Source organism: Oncorhynchus mykiss, chromosome 16, assembly GCF_057628025.1.
Source record: "Oncorhynchus mykiss isolate SJ-2025 chromosome 16, ASM5762802v1, whole genome shotgun sequence".
Classification (NCBI taxonomy): Eukaryota; Metazoa; Chordata; class Actinopteri; order Salmoniformes; family Salmonidae; genus Oncorhynchus; species Oncorhynchus mykiss.
This window is the reverse complement of record NC_143037.1, coordinates 49,350,001-49,363,268: the sequence shown is the minus strand read 5'-3', so window position 1 is coordinate 49,363,268 and position 13,268 is coordinate 49,350,001. Positions and strand designations below refer to the sequence as shown.

General features: G+C 43.2%; 1 protein-coding gene across 3 annotated transcripts in view; it reads left to right on the top strand.

The window, feature by feature from the left end:
- The window catches only part of LOC110491075 (uncharacterized), a 48,091-nt gene that overhangs the window by 3,125 nt on the left and 31,698 nt on the right, over positions 1 to 13,268 (top strand). For all 3 annotated transcript variants that reach the window (XR_016487317.1, XM_036945826.2, XM_036945825.2), the window contains one exon: positions 6,438 to 6,517. Coding sequence is in view for 2 of the 3 variants with exons in the window: in XM_036945825.2 (XP_036801720.2) it covers positions 6,438 to 6,517 (80 nt within the window). In the remaining variant the exon portion in view is untranslated. The remainder of the gene's footprint in view (positions 1 to 6,437; positions 6,518 to 13,268) is intronic.

Here is a 13,268-nt window from a genome sequence, read left to right as displayed (position 1 = left end):
ATAATCTTGATTTTGCAAGAAGCTAACCACTTAGCTAGATAACTAGCTACTAAATTAGCCTACCAAATGCACAACTGCAGAGCATTTAGCACATTTTTAGAAAGTTCACTTAGTACACCGAACAAAAATATAAATTCAACATGTTTCATGAGCTGAAATAAAAGATCACAGAAATATTCCATATGCAGAAAGCTTATTTCTCTCAAATTTTGTGCACAAATTTGTTTATGTCCCTGTTAGTGTGCATTTTTCTTTGCCAAGATAATCCATCCACCTATGGTATATCAAGAAGCTGACTAAACAGCATGATCATTACACAGGTGAACCTTGTGCTGGGGACAATGAATGGCCACTCTAACATGTGCAGTTTTGTCACACAACACAATGCCACAGATGTCTCAAGTTTTGAGGAAGTGTGCAATTCAAAGTTGTTTCAGAGAATTTAGCAGTACGTCCAACCGGCTTCACAATCGCAGACCACGTGTATGGCGTTGTGTGGGCGAACAATTTGTTTATGTCAATGTTGTGAACAGAGTGCCCCATGGTGGGGTAATGGTATGGTACCGACAACAAACACAATTGCTTTTTATCAATGGCAATTTGAATGCACAAAAATACAGTGACGAGATCCTGAGGCTCATTTTTGTTTAAGCTATCTATGACTAACAGATGCATATCTGTATTCCCAGTCATGTGAAATCCATAGATTAGGGCCTCATTTATTATTTTCAATTGACTGATTTTCTCATATGAATTATAACTCAGTAAAATCAATTAAATGGTTTTATGTTGCATTTATATTTTTGTTCAGTATGGTTATAAGATATCAAGCTCGCAAACATTTAATTGTGAATTCCATACTGTAACTAGATCACCTGGTGCGTGCTGCACAATAGTCAGTGACTCACAAAGCTCCGGTCTCTTGTGCTTGTAAACAAACACCATGTGTCTGGGGACTACAAGTAAGCTTCATAATAAAAAATAATGAGACGGGTGAAATGAAGGGATGAATGGGATCTTCTTTATCTCCTAACGTATTGCACAAGTTGACTGCAGATATTCAAATGTATTAAACAAACTTGAAATAAATAGTTTTGACAGTATTGAAAAAAAACATCCCATGGCTATTTCCAAATACCCCGGTATACGGTATACAACTCAAGCCTAATACAGTATGATAGTGTATTGTAGGGAACGGGGATGTGTTCCTGACATTCCAGAGAGAAGAGCAAGATAGGCCTATGTGTGTGGTGTGATGGTTAGTGACGCTTTCCCTGCAGGCTTGTGTGTTTGATGTATCTGAGTCCAGCCCAGTGTGTAGTGTAACTACCATGTCTCGGTGAGTTAGGCTGCACAGGCCTGTGACCCCTGACCCACTCCCCTGAGTTAACGTTTAACTCCTCAAACACTGAACACATCCTGCTGTCTCCATTCCAGCATCTGTTCTATGTATTGTAACAGTGTTACTATGTAAACAGATTGTTATAACATGGGTATAAGAGCAACAAAGTGTTACTTAACTTTACCATTGTATGGCTATGACGGCACTGGTCAGCTTTTAGGTAAAGGGTCTAACAGCGAACTTTCTGCGTCCTTGTTGGATAAAGCGTATTATCAAGATCAAAAGGAGTAACTAAAGTAGGGTGTGTGTATGTATGTGTGTTTGCGAGCGTTCATGTGTACGCTGTCCTATACAGATGTGCAGTCTTAATTTGATCCCTGTTGTCGCAGATCATTTTCCTGTGCAGCATGGAATGCAAACTTGAGCGTATTCTAGGTTTTAAAAAGGCTTTTAAAGTTTGTAATTTCCACTTTAAAATGTCAGACTTGATTTTCTATAATGAAACATGTATCAACGCCTACAATAATGTCCGTTCATAATAATCCACATTTCCTGTTGCTGCAGAATTTATTTTCCTGCTGTGAGAAGCTGTTCAAATTAAAATGGCACATCTGTACCTGCTTTGCTTTTAATGGAGAGAATACGTTTTTTTCTTGTGTGATACTACAAACAAACCTATTGTCAATTCAAATGTTCTATTTACTTCCCACATATAGTTTATAAACTCACTTCCTACCTCTGCAGTCCCCACCCATCACATCCCCTACTTCAGAAAGCAAAGTAGGCTAACCCACTGCAGGGACAGAAACTTGATGTATATTTTCTCTTGCCGAGAGATGTGAAGGAAACGCATGAAACCCACATTACCTTGACTTTTGTTACACTGTCTGAGAGTGTCTTCCTGACATCCTCCCCTTCCCATGTTCTCTTGCACATGATGAATTTCGACTCGCAGCTCTTGTCTTCATTCAAGGAAAAATCATCCTAAAGGAACAAACGTTGTATGATGGATCTGAAGTTTTCCATTAAACTTTATTTGTCATGGTAATGACATGGAGCTCACATCCCCCCTCTCTCTGTGAACACGATACAGTGTTAATTAGAACCATCTTGGCGGGTATTGATGCATTTCTTTTCTGGATCAGTTTACAGATGGGACCGTTTTAATGCCAGCTTTTTCTCCATGAGCAGAATGGATCAGGGGATGAAGTATGACCTTGTGTTTCACATGTGTTCACTGTTATGAAGGCATTCATATGCAGTACATGAATGTAATCCCTACATAGCAATCATCATCTGCCTTCCAGCATTGATCAACTCCCATAAATGTTTTAAATTGATTGTAAAGTCGGAGAGCAGTGTGCTATTATCTACAACATGTTTGTGATTTCACTGCTGAGTGTGCTGATTTAACCACACGTGTACTGAACCGAACACTACTTTACTGGCCTAACAATTGTTAGGTAATATTTTCTGCATCTTTATTGCAAATAAAGTTCTTCGGTTATTTATCCCAAATGCACAGCATGATTTGCAGGCCCTCTAACTTCTCTCCCCCAGGACTCTAATCCTCCATTTGTCAATACAACATGATTGTGCTACTCCTCCCATCTTTCTCTCTGTATTTATTGCACACTTTGCTGGGCTTTCCCAGGGAGTCCCGTGCTCTGGCGGTGAGCTACACAAGTCAGGGATCAGTAGGCATGACAGAGGGCAATGTGGCTTCGCAAAATGTTTGTTTTTAGCACACGTGTTAACATGGGATCGCATTCCCCAGAGACAAAAGACTCTGCTCTGAAAGATTGCGTAAGCATGTGTGTTCAGGACACGGTATGACGTACACAATATACATGTGTGTGTGTTTTGTATTCTTAGTGGATTTCAACTTGGAGGGGAACGTCTGAAGAAGACTTACTTCCTCAGTACTCCGTACCGTTTGGCTTGTTTATACATCCTACTGGTTTAACGTAGATGTCTTACAGTACATGCATGTCTGTGTCTAAGCATGCACGTACGCGTCTCTGTGTAGCTATTCAATCCCACAACAGTTGCAATACAACTATGTGAACCATTCAATGTTATTTTCCACAGCGTGTTCTTTCCTAACCTGTTGATGCTGTTCATAGATTGGCCGTTTCGAGCTCAGGGGTGTGTGATGGCGCCATTGGTAGATTTGATGTTGAAGTGTATCGGGTTGAGCAGTTTAGACTCTTTCTCAACGACCTGCAAACATATCAACATCTGGACTCCGTTAACGAACAGCCACATTTATACAGGGATGAATAGAGCAAAATGCAGAGGTGTTTTTTTTCTGTTCAACGACACCCAAAATATTGGTCTACTGCATCTCTGTTGACACTGACTGCAGCCCCGTCATAATAACCTCCAGGTCACAAGCCATAAAATGCTTCTCTCAGATGGTTTAACTGGCTTGACATGAATATTAACGTTTCATTCACCCAATGTCCTGAGATGTGGTTTCACAACAGATCAAGACAAAGCTGCACAGGTGCTTTCCCAAATGGATTTGCTGTATTGGCATGTGTATGTCTGTGAGAGAAGGATAAGTAGCCTGTGTGTCTGTACAGTTTGTAAGATTGTTCAAAGGGAGTCTCTTTTTTTTGGCAACATCCTGTGTTTTTGTCTCGTGGCAGTGACTCCCTCTCACTCTCACTTATCTGAGAAATATTGTTTCGCTAACCATCCCATCCTTCCCTTCCTATTGTTTGGAAGGGCTGGTTAATTATGCTTTGCATAATAAAATAAGAGGACTGACATTTTCATGGTGTGAAGCAACTTTTTATCCGATACTGTATATCAACATCGAATGTAAGAAAAGAGCCAATTATTGAGAGGAGGGTCGGTTTAGAAAGTGGGAGAAGGGAGGCAGGATGACGGCGTCAGAGCAAAGTGGAAACGGTGACTTCATGGAGAGGGAAAGCAAAAGGTGGCACACTTCCTCTCATCTGTTTCCTTCCTCATCTGCTTCCTTCCTCTCATCTTTAAAAAGAGACTCCACAGTAGAGCAGTAGTCACACACACTTTCAGACTACTTAACTGAATAGAGACACACACACACACACACACACACACACACCAATACTAATGCTCAAGTCAATATTTAGCTTTTACATGTAGGTCATCTGTTTATGGTTTGTTGAATGTGCTTTGAGAACTTCTGAATTTGCCAAATGACTTGTGATCGTGTGTGGCTAGAGTCCCACTCCCAACAGGAGCTGTAGTATGGGGGGGTTGGACCCAGTTACTGGGCTGTTTCTTCTGGACTTGACAAGAGCTTAGCCCGTTCCTCTAACCCCTTGCCACATAGCAGCGAGCACCCGTCATGTAATCCGCTCACCCACCCGCTCCACACACACAAAGCTGGGTAATGGACAAGCCGTCTGTGCAAGCATACACACAGACCTTTCACATGCATATGAATCAGGGGCTGGAAACAAATTATTTTCCAATCATTAAGTTCTGAACAGAACCATTATTTTTTTGTTGTTCCGTTCTACTGTTCCAGACAGAGAAATAAAGTTCTGAACAGTTTAGAACCCCCAAAAAAGGACGGTTTTGATTGTTCCTTTTTAAGCCTCTGATATTGACATTTAGCTCGTCATTAAATGAATTCAAGAGAGGGTATGGATAGAGCAGCTTGCTATGAAGCTGGCAAGTTTTTATTTATTTTTGACATGCTTTCGACAGACGAGTGTAGGGCGCGAAATGCAACTTAAATGTTGTAGGTGGTGAGAGAGGGTAGAGGATGAGGCTTGGCTTGACACACTGGGCATCTCGTTGTTATAACTAAGGCCAGGGCATGACAGTCATCTTTGTTTTCTTTATTATTTTGGTTAGGTCAGGGTGTGACATGGGGGATCTATGTGTTTTGTCTGGTCTAGGGGTTTTGTATGTTATGGGGTGTTTTCTGGTCTAGGTGTTTATGTAAGTCTATGGTTGCCTAGATTGGTTCTCAATTAGAGGCAGGTGTTTATCGTTGTCTCTGATTGGGAACCATATTTAGGCAGCCATGTTCTTTGGGTATTTTGTGGGTGATTGTTTCCTGTGTCTGTGCCACACAGGACTGTTTCGTTGCCAGTTCACTTTGTTATTTTGTGTTCATGTTCAGTTTCCCCTATTAAAACATGGACACCTATCACGTTGCGTATTGGTCCGATCCTTGTTTCACCTCTTCAGAGGAAGAGTAGGAAATCTGCCGTGACAATGAAATCCATTATATAAATTAGGCCCACAGAATTATACCATACCTATGGAGGAGCAGCTTCCATAAAGGAACTTTTAATGTCTTTGAACTTCAGAGAGTTGGCTTAACGTTGGACCAGCTAGCTAGCTAACAAGCTTGTGTGTGCAGAGCGGCACCAGAATTAAAATAAAACGTTCTGTTCCAGGACAGTGTAGATCACTTTCGTTCTGATTCTGTTCCTCGACAAATGTCCTTATTTGTCGGTTCAGTTCCCTGAACATAATGTGTGTACACATAAACATGCACAACCCTACCCTATTAACAGAACATTTTACATATTATTTACATGCATATACTCACAGATGACATCACACACATGGAATATGAGCGACCACTCTAAAGTACACTGATGTGTACTTGAACCAATGCAATCCTACTTCTCTGTCAATCACAATGCTTGGCAGAACTATACATTTTATGATGTTGCTTAGTGAGAGAATGAGTGCTATGTGGTCGTAAAGTCTTGTCCGAACACGCAATCATCATATATTATGCAATCAAACTGCAGTTGTGCAAATTGAGGGTGCAAAGGATTTTTCTGTGCATTTCCTTGGATCTCAGTGAATTTACTTTGCTTCCTGGAAAATAATCTATTGAGAAAGATCCCTCCTCTCATATACTATGCAGCAAATGACAGTAGGGATAGACCTCTCTCTAAGTCCATCCAGCCTTTTGATTTAAAGCGAAATGACAACTTTACTTGTGTGACCGTTTTTCCTCCCATTCACTCACTGTCAAGTGAAATAATTAAATGCTGTATTTGTTCATCATTTTATCGTCATTGTTTGTGATGCATGAATGGTGTTATCGTACTTGGTGTTGTGGTTTCAGGAGGAGGAAAACCCAGACCAGGGACAACCATGTATGAGATGTGGAGACCAGTGTCCAGGCTTTCGCATGCATGGCTGGAGGTAGGCCTCTCATACTCCCGTCACATACTCTAAACACTCCCTCCTCGCCTCCTCACAGGATCATAGACACTGTTCTCAAGATATTTAATGTGATTATATTTCACGGCATAGGTTTCTTTACTTTCATTTCGCATTCATAACTCATATGTATTATAGATCTGATCAGTCTAGTGCAGGCAGTGCCTTCTTGTGTGTCGCCTGTCGCTATTTGGTTGTCACTTCATTATTGAGGAAGAGTCACATGGCTAACTTAGTATCATTTGCATAATTAGAGGTGATTTCTGACAACAATTGGGTCTGTGTGTTTGTATATCAGTGGACTGGGCCATTGGAGAGATTAACACAACTGTGTCCATGTTGTGTCCATGTTGTGTTATATTAGATATAGATATTGACTCAAACAAACATTATCCACACACAACACATTTACCACATCCAGAGCAGATAAAGCGCCCAGCAGTGTATATGGAAAGGTCATAGAGAATCTAGGCTATAGACACAAAAGCATGTTAAGCAAATGTGAGAGCAGCTGCACTTTGTGTGTGTGTGTGGACGTTATCCACACACAGCACGCACAACCTCTGTGGGCAAGGGATTACCATTAGACATGCTATCTGCATGTGTGTTGTGTTGTTTTTTTTACTTTTCAAAGGGTTAATATATATATTTATATATATTTTTTTACATGATTTAACCTTTATTTAACTAGGCAGGTCCGTTAAGAATACATTTTTATTTAGAATGACGGCCTACCCCGGCCAAACCCTAACCCGGAAGATGCTGGGCCAATTGTGCGCGGCCCTATGGGACCACCCAATCGCGGCCAGTTGTGATACAGCGTGGAATCGAACCAGGGTCTGTAGTGACTCCTCTAGCACGGAGGTGCAGTGCCTTAGACCGCTGCCCCACTAGGTAGAGCCATAATATGCTATGGATGGATGTAGCCCTATTTTACATGACACTGTAGGCATTCTACATACTGTATCTCAATTAATACATGAATAAGAGGTGTTTTAAATAAATGCAAGATGACAAATTTGAAGTCTTGGAATGGAAATGGCAGAGATCATAAGAGAAGCTTTGCTAAACTAAATTGTCTTGACTTGGTCTTACTACCAGAGAGTGTGAAATAGCTGAGCGTTGAACTGGAACAAACTCTAGTGGACACAAGGGGAATTCCACCAGGTTTAGAGGAGAGTCTTTGTCTACTGGTGCGTTAAACACATTAACATAATCTATACAGCTCACTGTACCCCTGACATGAGTATTTGTCAGTTGGAATGTTTTTCAACCATCTATGGTCATATAGCAGTCTAGTCAGTGTCCCCAGTGTCTTTCCGAGCAGCAACTAGTTTTCCACTCCTCTTTCCTCTGTGTTGTACAGTCCCCCAGTGTGAACTCCCTCCCCTCCTCACTGTGTCAGCCAGCTGGGTCTCTTGGTTAGTCCTAATCCTGTCCGTCACCCTAATAAGATTAGCCCTTTCAGCCCTTGCTACTGCCACCACCGCTGTGATGAAGCCCTAACCCCCCCCCCTCCCTGAATCTCTCCCTTTCTAATTCTCCACATCCCTTTCTTTCAGCCCCTGCTACTGCCACCACCACTGTGATGAAGCCCTAACCCCCCCCCTGATTCTCTCCCTTTCTCCTTCTCCACATCCCTTTCTTTCAGCCCCTGCTACTGCCACCACCACTGTGATGAAGCCCTAACCCCCCCCCCCCCCCTGAATCTCTCCCTTTCTCCTTCTCCACATCCCTTTCTTTCAGCCCCTGCTACTGCCACCACCACTGTGATGAAGCCCTAACCCCCCCCCCCCCTCCCTGAATCTCTCCCTTTCTAATTCTCCACATCCCTTTCTTTCAGCCCCTGCTACTGCCACCACCACTGTGATGAAGCCCTAACCCCCCCCCCTGAATCTCTCCCTTTCTCCTTCTCCACATCCCTTTCTTTCAGCCCCTGCTACTGCCACCACCACTGTGATGAAGCCCTAACCCCCCCCCCTCCCTGAATCTCTCCCTTTCTAATTCTCCACATCCCTTTCTTTCAGCCCCTGCTACTGCCACCACTGCTGTGATGAAGCCCTACCCCCCCCCCACCCCCCCTCCCTGAATCTCTCCCTTTCTCCTTCTCCACATCCCTTTCTTTCAGCTCCTGCCTCTGCCACCACCGCTGTGATAGAGCCGTAAACCCCCCTCATCCCTCGCTCACTTTCCCTCCCTCTGCCCATCACTCTGGCTTTTCACTGTCCTTGCTCAGTTAATAAGCACTTTGAGGAAGGGCAGTTTAGGTTTTGATTTAGGACCAGTAAATCTTTTGAAGACAAATATTTATTTTTTTAACCTTTTATTTAAGTGGGGAGTCTCATTGAGACCAATGTATATTTTGCAAGGGAGCCCTGCATGACAAGACCAGCAGCAATTACACTTTAAAAGTTGGAAACACAAATGCTTCAATCAAGGCGGGAGCATAGGAAACACAAAAAAATACAAAATCACTATTCTAAAAAAAACAAACCCATTCCTCTGAAGAGATCCTCCACCATCAATCTGAACTGCCGAAAGGCACCAAGTCATCCAACTGTAGGGTATTCTGAAGATTGTTCCATAAGTATGGTGCGAAGAAACTAAAAGCTGTTCTAAATCGGTAGCGACAGAAGGAATTTCAAGAGTTAGCCAACCCTGTGAGCGGGAATGGTATCTCGTACTTCATATAGGTTAGGACCGATGGTAGGTAATGGGGGAATTTTTGCGTAAGAGCTTTATAAACAAACGGAATGCAATGTTTCGACCTACACAACACTAATGAGGGCCAGCCCACTTTCTGATAGAGAATGCAGTGATGACTGCAAAATCGCTCGAGGTTAACACAGATTGCAATTCTGACTATTTTCTTAAGTGCTCCCTTAGTTGTTTTAGTGAATGGGGACTACACTCACATTTCATGGTAGATTTGACAGAGAGAAACCCCAGCTGTCAGATTGAACGAATAATGTGTCAGATCGAAGGAAGGTCAAGTCAACAGGCTTTGAAGACAAACCAACCTTAATCTAAAGCACATGGTGACTCTACTGTACTTTTTATACTGTCATGCTAAAAACACAGATGAACTTGATATGCCACTGTCATCATACCATTAATGTGTTAACCAGGGGTGTACCCAAAGAATTCGTGCTTCTACTTCTAAAAATTCACATTTCCAGAAACAAGCCTCTCACTGTTGCCGTTTGCTATAGACCACCCTCTGCCTCCAGCTTTGCCCTCGACACCATATGTGAATTGATTGCCCCCCCATCTATCTTCTGAGCTTATACTACTAGGTCACCTAAACTGGGACATGCTTAACACTCCGGCCATCCTACAATCTAACCTTGATGCCCTCAATCTCACCCAAATCATCTATGAACCTACCAGGTACAACCCCAAATCCGTAAACACGGGCACCCGTGTTAACTAACTCGCCCTCCAAATACACCTCTGCTGTTTTCAATCAAGATCTCAGCGATCACTGCCTCATTGTCTGCATCCGTAATGGGTCTGCGATCAAACGACCACCCCCCCATCACTGTCAAACGCTCCCTAAAACACTTCTGCGAGCAGGCATTTCTAATCGACCTGGCCGGGGTATCCTGGAATGACATTGACCTCATCCCGTCAGTAGAGGATGCCTGGTTATTCTTTTAAAAGTGCCTTCCTCACCATCTTAAATAAGCATGCCCCATTCAAAAGATGTAGAACTAGGAATAGATATAGTCCTTGGTTCACTCCAGACCTGTCTGCCCTTGACCAGCACATCCTGTGGCGTTCTACATTAGCATCGAATAGCTCACGTGATATGCAACTTTTCAGGGAAGTTAGGAACAAATATACACAGGCAGTTAGGAAAGCTAAGGCTAGCTTTTTCAAACAGAAATGTGCATCCTGTAATACAAACTCAAAGTTCAGGAATACTGTAAAGTTCATGGAGAATAAGAGCACCTCCTCCCAGCTGCCTACTGCTCTGAGGCTAGGAAACACTGTTTAGCACCGATAAATCCACTATAATTGAGTTTCAATAAGCATTTCTCTACGGCTGGCCATGCTTTCCACCTGGCTACCCCTACCCCGGTCAACTGCCTGGCACCCTCCACAGCAACCCGCCCAAGCCCCCACCATTTCTCCTTCACCCAAATCCAGATAGCTGATGTTCTGAAAGAGCTGCAAAATCTGGAACCCTACAAATCAGCCAGGCTAGACAATCTGGACCCTCTCTTTCTAAAATGATCTGCCGAAATTATGGCAAACCCCTATTACTAGCCTGTTCAACCTCTCTTTCGTATCGTCTGAGAGTCCCAAAGATTGGGAAGCTGCCGCGATCATCCTCCTCTTCAAAGGGGGTGACACTCTAGATCCAAACTGCTACAGACCTATATCTATCCTACCCTGTCTTTCTAAGGTCTTCGAAAGCCAAGTTAACAAACAGATTACCGACAATTTTGAATCCCACCGTACCTTCTCCGCTATGTAATCTGGATTCAGAGCTGGTCATGGGTGCACCTCAGCCACACTCAAGGTCCTAAACGATATCATAACCGCCATCGATAAGAGACATTACTGTGCAGCCGAATTCATCGACCTGGCCAAGACTTTCGACTCTGTCAATCACCACATTCTTATTGGCAGACTCAACAGCCTTGGTTTCTCAAATGATTGCCTCGCCTGGTTTACCAACTACTTCTCTGATAGAGTTCAGTGTGTCAAATCGGAGGGCCTGTTGTCCCGACCTCTGGCAGTCTCTATGGGGGTGCCACAGGTTTCAATTCTCGGTCCGACTCTCTTCTCTGTATACATCAATGATGTCGCTCTTGCTGCTGGTGATTCTCTGATCCACCTCTATGCAGACGACACCATTCTGTATACTTCTGGCCCCTCTTTGGAAACTGTGTTAACTAACATCCAGACAAGCTTCAATGCCATACAACTCTCCTTCTGTGGCATCCAACTGCTCTTAAATGCAAGTAAAACTAAATGCTTGCTATTAAATCGATCACTGCCCACACCTGCCCGCCCATCCAGCATCACTACTCTGGACAGCTCTGACTTAGAATACGTGGACAACTACAAATACCTGGGTGTCTGGTAAGATTGTAAACTCTCCTTCCAGACTCACATTAAGCATCTCCAATCCAAAATTAAATCTAGAATCGGCTTCCTATATCGCAACAAAGCATCCTTCACTCATGCTTCCAAACATACCCTCGTAAAACACTCTACTCAACAAATTGGATGCAGTCTATCACAGTGCCATCCGTTTTATCACCAACGCCCCATACACTACCCACCACTGCGACCTGTACGCTCTCGTTGGTTGGCCCTCGCTTCATACTCGTCGCCAAACCCCCTGGCTACAGGTTATCTACAAGTCTCTGCTAGGTAAAGCCCTGCCTTAGCTCACTGGTCATCCTAGCAGCCCCCACTTGTAGCATGCACTCCAGCAGGTATATCTCACTGGTCACCCCCAAAGCCAATTCCTCGTTTGGTCGCCTTTCCTTCCAGTTCTCTGCTGCCAATGACTGGAACGAACTGCAAAAATCACTGAAGCTGGAGACTCATATCTCCCTCACTAGCTTTAAGAACCAGCTGTCAGAGCACATGTTTACTCCATGTGTAACTCTGTGTTGTATGTGTCGAATTGCTATGCTTTATCTTGGCCAGGTCGCAGTTCTAAATGAGAACTTGTTCTCAACTAGCCTACCTGGTTAAATAAAGGTGAAATAAAATGTTAAAATATATATACTGTATGTTAATCTGTTACTCAAAGTTAAACTGTCTGTTATAGTCAGTTTCGTTATGGTGAAATTATTGAACGTATGGAAGACATTGGGCCAAATGGAGAGTTTACTTGGTTGGTGACATGGATTTTTTTGTTTTGTTTAATGTTCCAGTCTGGTATCAGAAGAATGAGAGGTGTTTAATCGTTTTAAGTCAGAGTTGTCAGAACCACAGTTAAGAGGGCAGAATAAATACATGATTGAGATGTATTGGGGTCACTGCTTAACATCTTAAAGACTCCAGAGCCCAAGACAAATAACCTCGCCTTTTAATAACCCATTCACAGTAACACCTGACCCCATTACCCCCATGGAGGACAAACAGGCAAGTGACCAAAGAGCGCTGCTGTTTAACCCCACTGTCAGGGCAGTGATCCATCTTCAGCACTCTCTCCCAGACAGGCTGAGGCCTCAGAGGCAGATGTCTGTATCCACCAGAGGAGGAATTAAGTTACTTGTGACCCCACAGGTCCCAGTTGGTGTCACTGACATACAGAGTGCTCAAAACCAACTAATTGGGGAGGGCCGGCAGGCAGGCGGGTGGCATGGCGATTACTCTGGCACTAATTGGTGGCCACAGAGCGAGCGTTCTGGGACAGTGTCCATCTGTTTCTTGATGGATCTGTCTAATCTGGACTCAGAGTACCATCATGACACAGTAAGAGAGAGAAGCTGTACTGTAGCTACTCAGTTTCAATCACAGCTAATCACACCAAGAGCACACACACATTCATGCCAATAGGATTATTTATCACTGTACTGTACACACTGTTTGGTACATTACACTACCCATTTAATCTATTTGACAATTGAGTGGCCAAACTGATGGGACTGGGTGGCTAGATTAAGATGTACATATCTAAAAAGTCTGACCATTTGACTTAGTTCAGAGTGGACGATGAAGTTGTGATTTTTATGGAAGATTTTGTAGCTAAATATTCTAACGG